At 32.3% G+C, this 20,488-nt stretch overlaps 1 protein-coding gene across 1 annotated transcript in view; it reads right to left on the bottom strand.

The window, feature by feature from the left end:
- Positions 1–7,477: 7,477 nt before the first annotated feature.
- LOC106126180 (glutamate receptor 1) overlaps positions 7,478–20,488 on the bottom strand; it is a 50,201-nt gene continuing 37,190 nt past the window's right edge. Inside the window, exons 9-18 of the mRNA XM_013323672.1 lie at positions 19,517–19,748; positions 19,122–19,210; positions 16,117–16,284; positions 15,097–15,228; positions 14,772–14,860; positions 14,124–14,277; positions 13,563–13,738; positions 9,226–9,340; positions 8,887–9,153; positions 7,478–7,591 (exon numbers count right to left, since the gene is read on the bottom strand). Coding sequence (XP_013179126.1) covers positions 7,526–7,591; positions 8,887–9,153; positions 9,226–9,340; positions 13,563–13,738; positions 14,124–14,277; positions 14,772–14,860; positions 15,097–15,228; positions 16,117–16,284; positions 19,122–19,210; positions 19,517–19,748 — 1,488 coding nt within the window. The 3' untranslated portion in view covers positions 7,478–7,525. The remainder of the gene's footprint in view (positions 7,592–8,886; positions 9,154–9,225; positions 9,341–13,562; positions 13,739–14,123; positions 14,278–14,771; positions 14,861–15,096; positions 15,229–16,116; positions 16,285–19,121; positions 19,211–19,516; positions 19,749–20,488) is intronic.

Raw genomic sequence — 20,488 nt, forward strand, 5'->3', positions numbered from 1 at the left:
AATTTTTATAAATTAGATAAAAATTTATATATATATATATATATATATATATATATATATATATATATATATATATATATATATATATATTCTCAATTTTCGTTCCCATACTCCTCCGAAAAGGCTTGACCGATTCTCATGAAATTTTGTGAGCATATTGAGTAGGTCTGAGAATCGGCCAACGTCTATTTTTAATCCCCCGCAGAGGGAGTCGCGGGCGACAGCTAGTATCTATATATATAAAAGAAAGTCGTGATAGTTTCACTATTTATGACTCAAGAACGGCTTTACCGATATGGCTAAAAATAGATGAGGAGCTAGTTTAGAGCTAGGGGAAGGCCATAGGATATCTATTCATTTTTTTTGCCATTTATGCCTTGAAGTGATGCTTTTTATTTAACTTACTAATATTATAAATGCAAATGCTTAGATGGAGGTGATGTGGATAGATGGATGGGTGTTTGAAGATATCTCTAGAACGACTGAACGGATCTCGATTAAATTTGGCATACGTATAGGACATAGTCTGAAAGAGTATATAGGCTACACTAATTAAGTTTTTTTAATATATCCATGCGGACGGAGTCGCGGGCGACAGCTAGTTATATTATAAAAGCGATTCTTTGGATGGATGTTTGTTATTAGATTTCTCCAAAACTACTACATAAATCTCAATGAAATTTGGTATAAACGGCAGTCTGGAAGAACACATATAGGCTACCTATGATCCCGGAAATGTGTACAGTTCCCGTGAGATACGTTTGATTTATATATTTACTCAATAACTCCACAACAGTTCAAGATATCTTAGTGAAATTTGGCAAATATAGGACATAGTCTAGTAACGCATAATATACATAGAACTACTTTTTCAATTCGCCACAGACGAGGTTGCGGGCAAAAGCTATATTACATAAAATGGAAATATGAAACCTAGATTTATTATATAAAAATAATATTTTAAATTACCTTCTTGAAACGTGCTGTGATTGCGAAGTTACTTGTTCATACGTCTAAAACAAAAAAGATAAAGAAACGTATACCAGCCATTTTCTTTGAAGAATAGTCAATCGAAAAGTTTTTGTCAAAAGTTTATTGTTTTTATAATGATGGGTTTGTTTTGTTAATAGAAATATTTATTACCTGCAATATATCTCGTCACAAAACACTATTATAATATTCTATGTTCAATTTTGAACGGTTAAAGTACACCTTTTGTAATATATGGAAGGTAGTTTATTAGAAAGTTTATAAGCGCTGCTAAACTAAATGGCACACTATGGTAACAGTGGCCCGCTTTCCTCGAACTTTATAAACTGTTTGAACAATTCTATAATGTATTATTCTATTATCACATTCTGTTAATTTATTAACCCTATGTCTTACGAGTATTGCACTTGCTTAATATTTGTGAAGGAACATGCTTTTTTGTAAAATTATTATGTGGAAAACGAGCGTGCGGAAACCTGGATTAGCCGAACGACGGCTGCCCACAGACATCTGTTATTACAGATATTGCCTATCTTCCATCGACGGAGGAGGGAACGCACAGAAAGATAATGCTTCTACTTCCTCTGGGTCCTCTTCTCCGTCATATCCACTTACTCTTTCCAACATTTCCTTATAAGCAAATTAGTTCTCCAATCCACTCTCATTAGTCGAAACGCGGAATTGGTTCCAGAGATCCACTTCACGGATTTCTTCAATGGTATCAAGAAATGATTTTAGCATCATAATCATCATCATATCAGACTATCGATACACTGTAGAGTTCATCCATCGGTAGCTGATCTTATCCATGTTCTGCATGTGTCCACCAGCATGTCATCAACCCATCTGGCTATCGGTCTACTAGTCTTTTTCTTTCCCGTCTCGCTACATGTTTTTCTAATTAAGCTCTACAATGTGCTGTCTACCATAGAACGCACGAGTTTTTAATAATACATAAATAAACATTTTTATCAACATATAAATCCATTTGAATCACAATATATGTCGAGGAATTCAGAAACCCGATGCATTTCACAAAGGGTTCAGACGAGAGACATCGGAGCTTCAAATGATCGAACGCCCTTACGCCAACAGTGAAGATTATCGAGTTTATCTCTCTGCCTTTGTGCCGACGTGCTAGGTATTGATAGAATTACTTAGCGCATTTCGACATTTACTAACGTGTCTGGAGAAATCGCTTTGAACGTGACAATCTGATATTGGATTGTTGTGTAAGATGGATTCGGGTAGTTGATCGTAACGAGTATTAATACTAAGAAATAGTAGCACCTTTAACCAAAGATAATTATAGTGGAAAGTCTTTCTTTTTTTGCTGAACTGGTCTTGTTTTCTCTCCTTCGTACACTTATATTTGTGTAAACTGACAAAGTATGGTTATTTTTTCCAATAGTATTTGCATAAAACAATGACGAAAACAACATTACAATGACAAAAAAAAAGTAAATAAACTTCTGTTTTATTGAGTAAATGTCTTTTCAGATTTCTAACCTATATTTTGTAATTTCTAACAATACTTTATGTATAGAGAAACGCTTTAGAGGCCTATAAATACACTCGCGTAGGTACCTGACTGGATACAGTCTTAAAATGGTGGAAGAAAAATGCTTAAGCCGACGTGACGGAATTCAATGGAATAACATCCTTAAGTAGAGGACATACGGAATATAATTGATTGTGTTATATTTGGTATTTGGTATTCTAGTATTTTTGTTCAAAAAGCCGCACGCTATCGCTCATGAATAACGAATATTGGCGAAAGGTGTTCCATGAATACTTTGGTGACCAACATAATAAATTACAACTAAAAAAAAACTTCCTTTAAATAATTTGTAGTAACATGAGTACGTCAGTTGCACGCAAGTAATTTAGTTTTTTTTAATGTACAACAAATTAATCAAAGCTTAAGAATTTTAAAAGTAATAGTCGTCTATCGATTTTCATATTTTTAACCGATTTCAAAAGGAAAGACGTTATCAATTCGTTCGTATTTTTTTTAATCTATGTGTGTTATAAAGTTTTCATGATTTATTAATGAATATAAATTTAATTAAAATCTGTTTTTACGATTTACAAAATTTATAAAAAATTCTATAACTGTCGTTGCAGTACTAATGAAAAATAAGGGTTTTAAAGATTCTAGTAATTTATTATTATTAGGTATACCATCATTATATGTTACTAGAAGACGTTTGATACTATTTGTTATTATTATACAAGAATATTATAGAAATAACTTTATATTTATCATACTCGTCTCCATTAATTCACAACTTTTCAGATACAAGCGACATGCTCCCTTGATTTTCGGTACACGTCTGCACAAATTTATTGCATCCTTTACCAACCTTAAATCCATCTAACGCCTTAAAAAGAAAACATAAATTAAATAAGTTATGAGCGCTGGTGTTGTATCATGTAGATAGTTCCGGTTGTGTTAAATAGATGGAGCTTTTATCAACGAACGATAACACTATAGAGAAACAGTTTAAAAAAATTAAAATAAAATGAACGTTATTTACTTTACAAATTGATTTTTTCAATTAACTATTTTTGAATTCAATAGACAATTTTAATTTAAATTATTGTCTAAATACGTGATGTCGAGAATGGGTTGTGCAAAAGTCTAGAAAATGATTTCACGGAAGTACTGTAGTTTATTCGTAGATTCGAGAGATGGCAGTGTTTTAAAATTTTATTTCATACAGAAAATAGATAAACGACAGACACAAGTATCATAAATATTACAAAAATAGATTGATCTATTATGAAAAAATAATACGGTATTCAATTTCCTGCGTTGTATATTCATAACGTGGATTGTCCTGAAATTAACGGTAATATTATGTAACATTCTGGTCTGTTATCTTATCTTTGCACCTTGTCGCCTTTTAGACAAAATGGATCTAGAATGATCCTACAATATTAATTCAATTTAAGCTTCTTTTAACATAAAAGCTGTAAGGTTGTCTACCAAAACACAAAATTATCAGGTACTAAGTTGCTTAATAATTTGTCGAATGTCTTGTTTTTAGTATACTCAGGTTGTTAGAATTTTTGCATTGAATGTGTAAAGTAAAATTTGTCATTGTTTGGTACAAATAAAACAATTGGTTGTACTAGAATTACCAAAATTTATTAAAAGTTTAAGAAGATATGAACGTGATAATAACTTTTAAAAATGTAAATTGTATACAATAATGATCTAATGGCAGTAAATATATGGCGCTGTTGTGTTTTAAAATGTATGTTTTTTTAATTTTAAGATAAAAATTGCATAAATCAAATATAATAAGATTAAATATAGAAACAAATATATTACAACTGAATTTATTTATATGCTTTAAATATAATTAAAAATTAATCCTTTTTAAATTTTTCTCAAATATAATAAAAGACAGAGAAAGACTGAGTGATAGAAAGAGAGAAAAATATTTTGAACAAATGTTACGACAATAGAAACATTTTTTTTAACACGACTTATAACTAACTAACAGTAAATGTGGTATAAATATCTTAATAAACGCTTCTATTTTAAATGTCATGTTTCATACAAAGATATTAAAATATTTCAAAATGAACAATTTATATTTCATCAAGGAACTTTTGTCAAAGCTATTGATTTTCTTTCGTATCTATTATATGGCATTTTAAGGCAAACATTTGGCACATTTTGTGGCTAATTTATATCAGAACTTCGTACTGTTAATCTGAATCTAGCTTTTTATTCTTACAATTATAATATAATATTACTTTTAAGTTTATTATAGCTATCTCGTCACTCTTACACTAAAATCAATACCGTATTTTAATAAAAAAAAGAAAATCCTAACCAGACATAGAGAGCATATTGTTATCTCATTTTTTTCAGAGAGTATGACAGAGACGATACTAGGTTTCTCATAATTAAATAACTACTATTATTGTTAAGTTTTGACAATTTAAAATTAGTTATTACTGTCTTTTTTATTTTGTAGAAATAAGTTTAAAGAGTTTAATATTAATAACGTAGAAATATAATAATATAGAAATATAAAGAGGGAAAACCGTGACAAGCTTCTATCAACTTTTAAATTGCGCGCTTATTGCAGTGCGTTATTGCTTTAATATACTTTTTTTTTGTTTTTTTTTATAAGTTATAGTTTCTTAATTAATGTTCATATCATATTAATCTACCGTCTAACTAAACTAGCGATTAACTACGATTTTTACTACGAATATTATGTGAATTGATAAATTATTCACACATTATTGGCAACTTTAACCCTTAATTTGATGGTGTCCAGTGTGACGAACAACTAATTAAAAAAAATCTACTGAACTAGTTTAAACGAAAATTACGTAAGTATGACTTTACTAAAAAAAAAGTTTTTTTGCTCCAAAAAATTTCGTCGAATTAAGGGTTAAGCATAAATATGACTAAAAATGTGTGAACAATATATGATTCAAATCTTTAACATTAAATATTATACTTAAAATTACGAATTGCTTAAATGATGACAACGAAATTACATTCCAAAAAGGTAGAGTAACATTCAGTTAATTTGTGCTAAACAAAAAAGGCAAAGAGCCTTCCTGATATATTTAAAGGAAGATTATTACATAATTTGTAAACTAAATTATAATAACTGAATATTAAAAAATACGGACGAATTGATAACCGCCTTCTTTTTGAAGACGGCTAAAAATATATTTAAATTTTATACATTGTACTACAGTATCCAATAAAAAAGTTAAAATTTCAATGTTAAGAAATATTAGTATAGCTTAGTATTAATTTAGTTATTATTTAATTTCATTATAGTATTATATATGTGTGCAAACTGTGAAACTTTATACTTGTACTTGTTGTTTTGGCACAGAGGGTCCAAATATTATACACTCTTAAAAACAACAGAAATGTTGTTAGGGTTAAAAGCAATCATAAATTGATTTTAGTGACTTGAAAGGTGCATCAACGAGAAACAATGGTGCTCAAAAGGAATAGAAAAAAAAATCATTTTATTAAAATAACGTGCAATATTTTTAAAGAGATATAAAAATGTAGAAATGAATTGTAATTTTAATATGCTCTTACATACTTCATTTAAATATAGATATTAAAAATATTAGACATGTCTTTACCAATTATTTGTAGACACGAATCGAAATTTAACGTTGAAAATTACTTTACTATAACGTTGCATGTTGCACTCTGTACTACGAATACTAATCCCCTTTTAAAAATTGTAAAAAATTATTTATAATCTCAGGTACCGTTATTAAGTTTATCTGTTGGCTATGAAAAGTCTGTGGGCCTAGCACAAATATTTTTGGCAATCAGTAACGTATGGTCATCGTCGATTGTATTGTAATTTTAAGTCCCAATCGGCTTCAAATACACCAACAATCTCATATTAACTTTGACGTAATTGACGATGATGATGAGAAAGATATTGTCACAATTATTTGTGCTACACATTGACCAAGGGAACTTATTTGTACTTAATTTAAAAATGTTTTTTTATCTTGTTATTGCTTCAATTTCAAAAGCTTTGTTTACGGAACATTTACTTTATTAGTTATTCTAAATATTTTAATCGAAGATTATAGTTAAACTAGTCTACATTTAGAAGAGGGATAAATTCTTAAACTACAGAATTATAGTGACTACAAAGCATAGTTAATAATGTGATGCTTACATGTTAAATATATTACGTGTACAATAAATTATTGCTAACTGGTTATAGTTGTTACAACTAAAAGTTGTTTTTTTTAATAAGAGAAGGGGGCAAACGAGCGGCTGGAACACCGAGGTGATCAACGACACCCATGGACATCTGCAACACCAGAGGAACCGCAGATGCGTAGCGTTTTATAATTTCTTAAGTATAAAAAAGTGATCTGAATAATTAGAAAATGATTTACTCAAACAATATTTCATAAAATATTTTTTTTCACCGATCAAGAATATCGGAGTTGTATTTTTAATAAGGTAAATGAAATTGATGTTGCCATAACAAGAAATCGGTCATACATCGGTGGCTCAGGGGTTAAGCACTTGCAATATGCAGGTCCTGGGTTCGAATCCCGCCACATACCAATGTGTTTTCGATTTCCGATTTCTGATATACAAAGGTCTATTTATCGGACGTTCTTACGGTGAAGGAATCGTGATTCAACCAACACAAATCTAAAAAGAAATTCAAAGATATGTGTAAAGTCAACCAACCCGCACTGGGCCAACGTGTTTGACTATGGCCTAGTCACCTCTTACTTAGGGAAGGCTCCGCCCCTCAGTGGGGACGAATAGTAAGCTGACGATACATTAGAAGAAATTAGTTCAAAGGATTTAAGCAACATGAAGAGGATTCATATTGTTTTGCTAAACGTATAGGATTGTTTCATTCGATAGTAGAAACTAACGGTGAAACAAACAAAGAAATATAAACAATTATAACTGATATAAATCAACAGCATTATTCGGTATTTTCGTGACAGATGAGCGACGTATATTTACGCCACCCTTCTCCGCGGATCACACGTGAGTGAAACTGGCGTGCACAGCGTCCTCTTGAGATATTTGGTTGCCAGTCGCAAAATACTGGAAATAAAAAAAGAAACAGGTTAGGAAAGTGGAAGTTATTTTATTTTATTATTTCAATGCATATAAAGTACATTGACAATAATGAATCTTCAAGTTTGGTCATTTTCTTGGAAAAGGTAACAAATGAACAAATGGTCTATTGATTTTGCTAAAGTACCAAAATGACTATAGAAATCTGTAAGAAAAAGGTTGCAAATGTTTTGACCTTTATAAGAAATAGAAGGGACACATAATAATAGTTACATCATCCCTTCCTCCGTCTAGTCCACTTCCCCTTCCCGTACTTACCTTGTTAAAACGGGATAAGAAAGGGAAAAGACTAGAATTTGACTTTTGGTTGGTAGTGTTGAATACGAGTAGGCTTTTATGTTTAATGGGTCAACGTCACACGGCAAAAACTTATACAAAACAGCTTGAAGACATCACAAATGTAAATGATTTGACAGGGCAAAACACGATGCTCATATTTAACTTACACCATAGATGTGTTTTCCTAATATATCTTCCGATGTACATTTCCCATCATTTCCCTTCCTAAGAGGAAGTCAGTGTACTATATGAAAAAGAGAGCACTGTTATATTAAAATAAAAAAATGATAGTTCCTTTTAATTAATGTTTTTTTTTTCTTTTTACGCAAAAATCGTAAAACTATCCGCGAAGTATAACAAGTTTGTTTTGATGTTACGATATTGACTTTTGTTGTTAAACTGACTATAATAGTAGTAAGGTTTAGTTTAAAATAACATTTCTTAAAAAGAACAAGAGTATTTAGGATTTCATACTGGAAAACAACAGAAATATCTCGAATACCCATTAAAGTATGCTTATACAAAATGCAGGCGCTTTTGCCTTCTAGCAAATGTGCAAATTCGGCTAAACGACCGAAGAGGTGTCGTATAAACGACTCTTATGGTACTGTGTTGATATTCACCCTTTAATATCGTTACAGTTTTACTATTTTTGATACCCCAATAGTTTTTGCGAAACAAAGGATACTTTCGTTGTATTCGCAATACAATTTTCGATATAGATATGAGTGCGGGAAGATCGAATACGCGCTTTCACTAAAAAACGTCAATGTTGCCAGTATTTCTTTAAAAACCCTAATAGATGAATCTAGTAGTAGGTTGAGATTTCAAATTAGGGGTCCCTCGAATACTTTTCTTATTCCACCTCTCTCTATATCTATATTATATTACTTAGCGATGATACGTGTTCATCGCAAACATAAGACTGTTATAAATTTTAGCTAAACGTTCACATTCATGCTTAGTACATTGTAACTACTGACCCCAGCAAAAGCAGATCCATTCCATCCTAGACGATCATGTTCACGTTGTGGTGTACGTTGCGGTGGTGTCTTATGCTGAGAACGCGACGCCAGCCTTGCTTTAGCTCTCAGCGCAGCGCGTAGTGACACATTAGCTCGAGCAGCTTCAGCACGACCATGTTGACAGAACTCCAATAATGCAACAGTCAAAGCTAACGCCAATCCGCCAACGAGCACGTAAAATATACCAGCAACTTGACTTAGAGTCATTTCAGTCACTGCGGTTTCCTAAAAATAATAGGCACATTAAAAAAGTTTAAACTCATTAACATAATGCAATTCTTCTGTTTTAATACGAACCTCGTCTTTGACGGTTTCACATTCAGGTTTATCGATAATTGTAATCCATTTCTGCCACAGTTTTGTAATAACTCCCTCCCGTTTCATGTTTACAATTGCAAGATTAATACTTTCCCTAAAAATTTAGAATAAATGCGTTCAAAAACAGGATTATCTTACGGTGTATTATTTATTAAATACAATTTTGTTTTTTATAAAAATGTGAAATATATGCGGTACCGTAATTTAAATTATGAGAAGTAAAAATTACAGACTAGATGCTAATAAAAACACGTGCTCATAAATTTGAAGTGGAGCCCGACAAAGACGTATGAATTCCATTTCGCTTCACGAAGTTCCCTCGTCAGCGTCACAATTCTCGAATCATAAAAAGACATCCGCGCGAAATAAAATGGAAATTTTTAACTTGTTGTTAAAAATCACGTCCACAAATCTAGTACCATAAAATGGGGTGGTATAAATTCGAAATGCGAAGTGTATCCACTTTCCCTACTGACGGGCCCCCATGTAAATTTACGGCTATTCAGTATTCAACAGGGATTTAGCGTATAGAGGCGAGATTTCAGCCAGATAGTGGGTACTCTCCTGCGTACTCAAAATTTACGCTAGAGTTTGTAATTCCGCTTTTTATCCGCAAATTACGCCATGTTAATGGTTAAACAGTTTTCTATTATTTTTCAACATAAAATTTTCAAAATTATCTCCGAATTAGTTATAGTCCGACGTAGTTTTTGACTAAGAGAGGTTTCGAAACAATAAGTACATTGTAAAATTCACGAAAAAAATTTATTAATTCCCACTATTAGTTTGCTCATCAACTGTATTTGTTTCTCCAAGATGGCCGCCGCCACAAAACAATGCAATTTTGACATTTTAACACAACCACTGATATTTCAAATGAAAGGGCTTATGACCAGCAGAGTATGGTGCACTATGAAAAAACTAAAATAAAGCCACCGAGCCGGCACAGGAATGTTATACAATCACATCAACATGGGTATAAAATGAAAAAAACAAATGACTAAGCGAACAACGGGGAAAAATCCAAAACTAGACATTAACTAAAAACTATACAGTGGATTGTTTAAAAGGTTATTCGGCTTAAAATATTTTCTTAGTAATACTTGTTTAAATGTATAAATTATTTATTATTTGCAAGTGCATGTTGAATGTTTTAATATATATTTTGCTTGTAACGGGAATACGTAATAGGTTGGGTATTTGAAAAGCACTCTAAATTCCAATACGTGGCTGTCTCGTTGTGCCCTTTTTATTGATCCCCTTAAAAATTGGTAATGGTTATTTGATGTAAGCGCCAACCATTGAGACTTACGTTCCGTATGAACTGTTAGTAGTAAGTTAATAAAGTATTATCAAGTATCTTCTTTTTAATATAAATTACACTATGATTGGTACAAAATATTTATTTTTTATTTTTTTCTGTCTGTCTGTTTGTTCCGGCTAATCTCAAAAAGTGCTGGTCCGATTTTAACGGGACTTTTATTGGGAGGGTAGATGATGTAATAAGGAGTAACTAGGGCTTCGTTTATTTTAGAAAAATAAAGTTATGTTGCAAGGTCCAAGTACTGTCCAGTACCGCGCAGCTCAAAGACAGTATTTCGCGTGGATAAAGTCGCGGTAACAGGTAATTTTAATAAGGTGGTTGTATTGTAAAGTAACTATCAGTGGTAGAGCCCGCTTTAACATCTTCGAACGAATCGGCCCGACTCGCCCGCTGAAATAGCACGATGACATAGAAGACAGGCGTGAAGCGGAAGCAATTCCGCGTTTCGTCTGATGAGTGTGCGTCCCGGAGGCCTAATTTAGTCCTCTTTTCCTTCCTAGCCTTTTTCTTACAAGGAAAGGATGGGAGGTGTTTTCTTTCTGCGCATCCTCTCCCCCGCCGTTTAAAGGTAGGCAACGCACATGCAATTGCGTATATCTATGGGCAATGGTCACTTCGCTATTTCAGCGATTTTAGGTGACCGCTCACGCGTTTGTCAACTTATGATAGAAAAATAACTAAATGAGGGTACATGATAAATATACATTTAGTGCTGTAATTTGGGCCTCAAAATACCTGAAAATATAGCAATAAACGTATATTATCGTATAAGTAAGAGGTAACTGTATAAGATATGACCTAGATAAGGCAGAACGACAAGATGTTCAGATCCATATCCAATATCTTTATGCAAATCGAATCAGCCCCATTTGATTACACCTATATAAAATTAGATACTTATTAAAATTTGAATCATCAGAAATCCAGAGAAGGTTCCTGAGAGTTAAATATCATTTAACAATTTTTTTTGTGTATCATAAAATCGAGTAATTAATAGCAAAGATAATAAGATGACAGACAGTCAGATAAATATTGGGTATTATTTTGATAATTTTACGACTGCATAATAAACACGCTATTAGATAAATGTCACACGGTACGCATTTGTAAAGTATGTCGTGTGATTTGTTTGCTCCTAACACAAGGCAGCCTATTTCATGCACGTCTGGAACTGCTCTTAGCTATTTTAACTCGGTGCATATAATGAAACGGTGATTGCTCTGCCTGTGTTTGCATCGTATTTTTTCTTATTTCCATTACATTCAAAAGACCCACTTTTCTCAGAGTTTAATAGCAGATGTAGTATTCAGAATATTTTTTTTTCTTTATAGGTTAAGTGAATTTTTAGTATTTTCGTTAGACATTTATTTATACAATCCTTTTGGAGTTTTACATAGTTTCTTTTATCATGTAAACAATGTCAACTGTATGTACGTTTTAAGCACCATCTTATCAATGATTTTAAATCTAATTTTATAAATGAATATTAAAAATGTCAAACAAAATTAACACATCGTTTTTTCTTTGCTCGGTATTACAGTACAACGAATTAAGGCAAAGGCATTTCTAAATAAAAACGTTCTTAATAGCAGTATAGCTTTTAATTTCGTAGTTTATTAATAATTCTGCATATGTGTAGTCCACGGCAAGTAACATCGTGCGAATGAATAGTCAAAGCATTATTTGTCATTGAGCGAGGCCAAAGAATGCGTTGCCGTGCAGTAATAAAGTACGAGTGTTTGAATATTCTATTCACGTACACCTTTTACTCAAGCTAAAATATAGTACGATCAGGCTTTTTATGTTATTTAATAATCGTTTTCCTATCCCTAGTAGATTTTTAATTTTTTTAACTTTTCACGGTAAATGTAATGCAATTTAAGTAATGAAAAACTTGTATTTCTTTAAATCCCATTCGTGTAAATATAAAAAAAATGACCATATCTTGGCAAACATGATGTCTTTAAGTTAGTAATAAAATCTTTTTTTAAATTTTTGTCTGTGTAATCTGTCTGTCCATAAGTCCGCGTTTGTTTCGTGTAGTCTTCGAAACAGCTGGAACTATTTTAAAAGAAAGGTAGGAAAGGATGTATGACAAAGTAGTGCCCGCTAGTTTGTAATAAAATTTGTCATCTTATTTCGCTACCTTGTGCTATATGAACGCAACACCAAAGTGCAAGGAAGTTCATTTCGTTTTTAAAGGAAGCTAATATTCTTTACCATTGAAAGAAATTCTTAACTTTGTTTTAAAAGCTGATATATTGAATTTATTTGCAAAACATATTGAATTTATCTCCGATATGTACGCCTCATTTTCACACTAGTCGGAAACGAGTTTTGCCTTCGAGCTGACTTCCTCAGAAATCGAATAGAAGTGAAGTAGATTGAAATCAATACAATTACATTCATCACAGCTAGGCGAGAAAAATTGTCTACTGTTATTGGTTTATTTGATTCTTTCTCAATACAGTGAAATGTTAGCTATTGAACTGACACTGGAATAAAATGCTAAAAGAAAATTATTATTTCCATTCAAAATTGTATAAAATATATTTACATCCTTACATCTTTGTTTTGTTATTGTTATATGTCTCTTACCTTACCAATATCCATTATAATAAACTGAAATAAAAAAACTTATTTAGTAGCCTAAGTGTTCTTCTAGACTATGTTCTACATCTGTGCAAAATTTCATCGAGATCCGTTCAGCCGTTCTGGAAATACCTTCAAACAAACATCCATACATCCATCTAAACTGTAGCATTTATAATATTGGTAAGATGTAAATGTTTGGATAGATGGATGGTTGTTTGTTAGAAGTTATCTCCAGACAGTTGCATGAATCGTGCTAAAATTTGGCGTTAATTTAGAACATAGGAACAACACATAAACTACTAATAAAGTTTTTTTTCAATTTCGCGCGGACGGAGTTGTGGGCGATAGCTAGTATGTTTTATATTAATAATAGATACTTTTGTGTACAAATAATTACCTTAGCGGTGATCCTTTCGGCATGGCGATGGCAAAATTCACATGTCTATATCGGCATACGCGAGTCAATGTTTTACAGTTATCATTATTTACGTTATAATTTCTTTGTATGACAGTTTCAGCGTTTGGAATAAGTACAGGATCGTTCACTAAAGTGTATAAAGCTGAAATGTAATTCTGCAAAAAACATTTAATATTAACACAACGGTATAGAAGTTATTTTATTCTTATGTCGGTACTAAACGGATACCTTAGGTCTTGACAAGTAACGTACAATATTCCATTTTCGTACTATCACTTGGAACTGTACAATGTTGTTATACTCTTGAGTGGATATAAAACAATTCGTTTTAATAAAGAAATGGAAGGATAAGGAAAAACAATTGAATTTGAATCCCTTTAACAAGGTTTAGGCCGAAACACGTGTACGAAAATGTATGCCATCTAACTTTTCCTCTTTGGAAAAAAAACAAATGATAATTAATTCGCTTCGGCAATGGCGCTTCGCAAATTCATCACCAATTGGTTACCTGTATGTTTTAAAATTGTATGTCTCGCTTACTTCGGTATGAACTTTCGATGCGTATTGTAGGGCTTGAGCCGGTTCCGCAATACGTTCTACGATAAGATAGGCAGCAAGATTAGCGGTGTACGAACACACGAGGATGAGGGCGAAGAACCACCATACTGTACCAACGATTCTTCCCGATAGCGACCTGCGAAGTTATTTAACTTGACAAAACAAGATTCACTAAGATTTTACCAAAGTATGTACTTAGGAAAAGATCAAAGACAATTTTGACGTGATAATTTATTGACACGATAATTTACAAGTGTCAGTGAGTACAAGAAAATGAAAACATTAAAAACGATCCATAAATTTAAGCAGTAAAAAGTAATATGGAATTGTAAAACGTAACAATTTCTTACGTTCCGCTTGAGTACACATAACAAGGTGATTATCAAGCATTCTCTTTACCCCGCCTTTACTTGTACACACAATAAACTGTCCTATATCTCAAGCACGCACGATTTAACTCTAGGCATGGAATTTAATCTAGGAGTTCTCCGCCGGTTTCGCAGAGTAATATTGACCGGCTTACTTTAAATTCAACAACATCGACAGCCAACATTGTTGTAACGCTTCTCAAATTTAGTCACGAGAGAAATTTCAGGGATCGTAAAGTTACAGATAGATTTTATCGCATACCTTGGTACCACATCGCTGCCTTGTTGCATAAACGATCCAAGGGAGAACCAAAAGGAATTCCAAATGCTGAACTCGTTGTGTAATATTATCTACATTAAAACAAAAATCTTTTAACCAATATTTGATTAAAAACCAAAATTCCAAACATGGACAAAAGCGTCAAATGACAACGAAAAAATCATATAGTACGAGTAGAGTGATTAATGTGGTTATTGCTTAAATAAATTATATTTGAATCCGCATTAGCATTTTATTTTCCTTTAAACCGTCAATAATTTTGCATTGTTCTATCTTACAATAAAAAACTATATAGATTAATACTAACCTCATTGGTGCTTGATAATGGTTGTTCAATATGTGTGTCCGAAATTGACACAGATCGCCATTCATTTGGTGAAAATCTTGATACTAAGAATAATACAATGCTTACAGCGAAAAAGCTAAAGATTATACATAGCTGAAACAAAATTAAACTTTTAACGAAGGTTTGTCGACTTCACACATATCTTTAAATTTTTTCGCAGATATGTGCTGGCTGCTTCACGATGTTTTCGTCGAATTAATGTACATATGTAAAACAGAATATCGATAAACACATTCGTACATGACGGAATTCGAACCCAGGCCCTGCAGATTACAAGTCAAGTGCTAACCCCTGAGACACCGACGCTTTTTCTGGGTATAGAGGTTGGAAATTTTTTAATTGTTCGCTTCGTTATTACTTGAATTTCGTTTGTAATTTAATATAAAAAATAAATGCATGAAATGTACATTTACTTGTTCACTAGCTTCATAAATGCCATAAATCAATTACCATCTTACTTCCCCTCCCTCGAAGAACTGTCACAAACAATCTTGTGTGAACAAGCTTTTATCGTAAAATGTTTGGTTACGCTTCGGGCGACAAAGAAAGTTAGTTGTGTATATCGGTGCAGGAAACTTTTGTTCACTACTGCCGTATTCTTTGTTATCTAACCGTTGTTGAATATTAACCAGTTCATGACAAATAAATTTTAAAGGCATATGCATTATTTTATGGCAAGAATGGCAAGGGTTGGACACCCCTTGCCATTCTTTTAATATAAGGATGAGACAGAGGAAGTTAATTAGGAGAGGTAGTGATTGTACAGAACAGGAAAGTTTCTTTTTTCTATAAATCCTGTCACCTGTCCATTAAAGGTATAGCATCTCAATCCTTTCAAATTATTACTATGAGTAGTGGTCACTTCGCTAATTGGTGACCAGGTGACCGTTTCCCCTATTGTCAACGTCTGGTATAAAAATCTGAATATCGTATAATTTTATATAAAAAGATAAAATTCGGTTTCAAAATTGATTCACTTACCCATATCTCCTTTGACAGTGGTTTTAGAAAACTGAACGTATCAGCTAGTTGCTTTGGCGCTCTTGTAAGAACGACGGGATTGTCGATTGAAAGAAAAGGTTCGCTAAAATCAACCAACTTTTCTCTTTCAATTGTAACCGCTAAAGGAGCCACTGCTAAATCCGCTTCCTACGGAAACGAAATAAAACCTCTGTGTACGATGATCCAGATTACAAATATAAACATATTATATAATTGGATTGTCTGTATGTAAATACGCAAATGCCGATAACGATAAACCAAATTTTAAATATTTTTGACTGTGTGTCTGTACATCTTTTCCGCCGCGTTTGTTCCTGTTAAACACCGGAACAACATGACAGATTTTGATGGAACTTTGTCGGGTATCTGATGCATATACCAAGCAACGACGCGGGATATCACTTGTTTAATATAAAAATTAGCTGACTATCATATCTAAATCATACTATATCTTTGTTAATTCATAATTGTCATGTAAAAATCCGACACTAATTGGTAATCCGAGCGCATCGAGTAACATATCCGCTAATGCGTGTTCCCGGTCGCGACCGCGTTTCCGAGTCTCTGCGGTTAAAGTAATCAAATTCTAAGATAAATCAAGTTAAAGTACAATTGCATGTAGAAGCACTTTGTAAAACTAATTGATATTGACCTATCGACATTTGAGATTAAAAAGCACAGCTTTATATAATATGATTTATAACTGTTTCTCACTTAGTAACCGCGAGTCTCCGAGACCAAGATCTTTGTTTTAAACATATTGTTATCTTTGCTTTGTTAAAGATAATGGAGGATGAAAAAGATTACAGAAACCCACGGTAAAAAGAGTAAAAATATAACCGTTTAATTTAGCAACTATTTAACCTATTTTGGTTTAAAGTAGTTTCAATAAAATTAAGTATCGGATTATATTACGTTAATCTTTCTTTCAGAACTTTTCAAAGATCCAATTTGCTTAGTATCTCTTTCGTATTTCCAATATATCTGAAGAGAAAATACGTCCGCTCACTGTAAAATTCACATAGCAAATTCTTTTAAGTAGGAATACAGTTAAAGAGAAGCATCTTATAAGATATTTCCTTACCGCTGGAGTTATAGTTCGTTTTAATTTAATATTATTTTAAGATTCAGTATTCGTTTATTTTTTTTATGTTGTTTAAATATTAACTTTGTAAACAACACTAATAGTCTATTTTTGAACATATATTTATCTTCCCAATATTGTCTACAAGTATTGGTTAAGTTAGATATTCGTAGTTTTAAGGCGTCTTTGGCTATTGTCGGATTATCATCGAGTCCTAGTTATTAGCCTGCAGTTTTTCGATATTGCTACTATTCAAATAGTGATAAATTAGTTTGAAATTTAAAAAGTAAAAACTGAATTTAAAAATTACAGTATCATCTGACGCAAAGAAAATTGTGGATTTGGATAAAAGCGAGATATTGGTTTACGGAGGCATTTATTCTTACTGTCCAATTTGTATGGAATATGTAACAACGAGAAAGGAAGTGAAAGCATTAAATGTTTCTTTAGACAAAGTGTAAATTTACAACATTTTATAATACATTCACACTTCTCATCAATAAATTCTCTCTTTAATAAATAACTCACAGTTGTATTTGTAATATTGCGTGATTCATAAGATTATGTTAACTATCCTAAGTTTAATCAGCTCACTATACGTTCCCACAGAGGTGATAGGAGCCTACCCTAAGTTAAGGGTGACAAGGCCCTTGTCAACTACGCAGGCCCAGTGCGAGTTGGTTGACTTCACACATATCTTTGTATTTCTTCGCAGATACGAGTCGAATCACGTTGTTTCCTTCACGGTAAGAAAGTCGCATTAATGTACGTATGTTAATCTAAAATCGAAAAAAACATTGGTAGATGGCGAGATTCGAATCCAAGACATTAGAAGTCAAGTGCTTAAATCCCCGAAGCTAGCGACGCTCCCGGTATCCTAAGTTTACTACTTAAACTTAACTTTCAAATCAAAATACTTTAAACAAACAATTTCTTTAGCTTTTTTACATTTATATTTGTGGTCCATTTATATTGTCAAAAGGTTTACGTAAACAAAAACAATATTTGTGTCTTTGTAAGATTTTTTTTACAACCTGACAGTAATAATCAGGTTCAATCAATTTTTATGATTTATTCCCGTCAGCGTAAGGGGATTATCCAAGAACAACTGTGACGGTCATTTGGTATTTATAGTCCATGCTTCATTTTATAGATAATCGATATTTTCAAAGACCTTCGCAAAAAGGGTCTTGTATTAAACGACTAAGCTTGTAAGGATATGTTTTTGAGCTGCTCATTTTACGTTGGATTCAATACAAATCGTAGTAAAAGTAAAACGTAATCATATTATAGAGTTAGTTTTTAATATATCGTAGTAATATTATAAATGCAAATGTTTAGATGTATGGATGGATGTTTGAAGGTACGTTAGATATATTTTTTTTAAATATTAGCAGATTTTTTGGGAAATTTACTAATATTTCTTTAACCATTCCAACTAATCTCTAGGCTTGTGCTAGGATATGGTTTACCACAATAGTCGAATGGCGGGATTCGAACCGATATGATATACAACATAATCTGGAAGAACACAAAAGCTACTAATTGTGTGTTTTTATTAAATTTCGCACGTTATCTTTATAAATGCATTTTAGAAAACTAATATCCTGAACTATATAATTTCGGCAGACTCAGACATAACGGATTTGTCTGACATGGTTACGGTTTAGTTAGGCACAAACTGAATGGAACCCAGGTGTGCTGTGACTTACGTAATTTAATTACTGAGCCCCGAACACATGGGAGCCTAATCTGTCCACTATATGTGGAATTGCAATAATTTGATAGGAAACATACACGCTTTAACCTTATTCTTGATATTAAAGCTGTATTTTGTAGCTTTCTAAAATTTAATATGGGACGGATATAGTTGTACGATATCAATATTTGAATTCCTTACCTTTTTAACTACTTCCGATATTAATCCGGACCAAGCGTCAGTATTACTATTGCTTCCAATTTTGTTCTCCCTCACGAGTCGAAATTCATCTAAAAGTTTCATTAAGTTTAGTAGTTTTATTATTAACTGTAGAATAAATTCCATATTAACATCAAAGTTATTTCTTACTAATATTATAAATGCAAAAGTTTAGATGGATGTTTGTTTGAAGATATGTCCAAAACGGCTGAACGGATCTTTATGAAATTTTATATACATATAGAACATAGTCTGGAAGAACTCATAGACTACTATTTTTTTTTATACCGCACGTACGGTGTCGCGGATGAAAGCTAGTGAAGTTATCAATATACAGTTAAGACTGATAGAAAAATAATTTGAAATACATGTCTTACATTTAATTTTGAGTCTCTTTGCAATTATATCAAATAAATCTTTACAAAATCCATGCAACTGATCTTCTTTCCGGCTATAGCCAATCGTCTCATGTTTCTGCATCATGTAAGGTTCTTGCAGTATTGTTGTTACGATGTACGTTTTATTTGGGTCCAGAGAAGACGGAGAATGAAGTTGTATATACTTTGGTGATACTAATGTAAGCCCTTGCTTGTCCGTCCATGTACCTACCTACAGGTAAAATTAAGGTAAAAGTTGTCTTAGAAATGTCATATCATATCATCATCATCAGCTCACTATACGTCCCCACCGAGGGGCTCGGAGCCTACCCTAAGTTAAGGGTGATTAGGCGTTAGTCAACCACGTTGGCAAGTGCGGGTTGGTTGACGTCACCCATATCTTTGAATTTCTTCTTAGACTTGTGCAGGTTCCATCGAAATGTTCATATCATATCATAAGTAATAATTGTTTACTTTCATACTTAAAAAAAACAAATCTTATTTCAGTATTGGCGTTAATAAATAAAACATTCTAAGTCTACAAAAGTTTTACCCTCAAGGGTGTAAAACAACAATAGGGAGGGAATACGGGATGAAAATTAAATATATATATATATATCCAAATAAATAAAAATACTAAAAGAAGACAGTATTTCATCCAGACGAAGTCGCGGGCACAGCTAGTATATAACGTACGTAGTTTACAAATGGCCGAAAACATAGCTTTATGAGGGTACTTTGAAACATATTTTCTAAAGTAGGTAACGGGTGCGCAAAGTATTGTTAAATCACGAAGAACTTTATAAAACAGCAAAATCTGAGAAATGATTCATATTAGTTAAAAAGAAATGTATTTTAAAGAAACTCTAGTATAAGAAAAATTACGGGACGTCTGGCAGCAGTAAAATTTATAAACATTTCTGTTTTGTGTACACTCGTAAAATTTATATTTTGGATATCACAATAAAAACT

The sequence above is a fragment of the Papilio xuthus genome, unplaced genomic scaffold (assembly GCF_000836235.2).
Source record: "Papilio xuthus unplaced genomic scaffold, Pxut_1.1 DF825017.1, whole genome shotgun sequence".
Taxonomy (NCBI): Eukaryota; Metazoa; Arthropoda; class Insecta; order Lepidoptera; family Papilionidae; genus Papilio; species Papilio xuthus.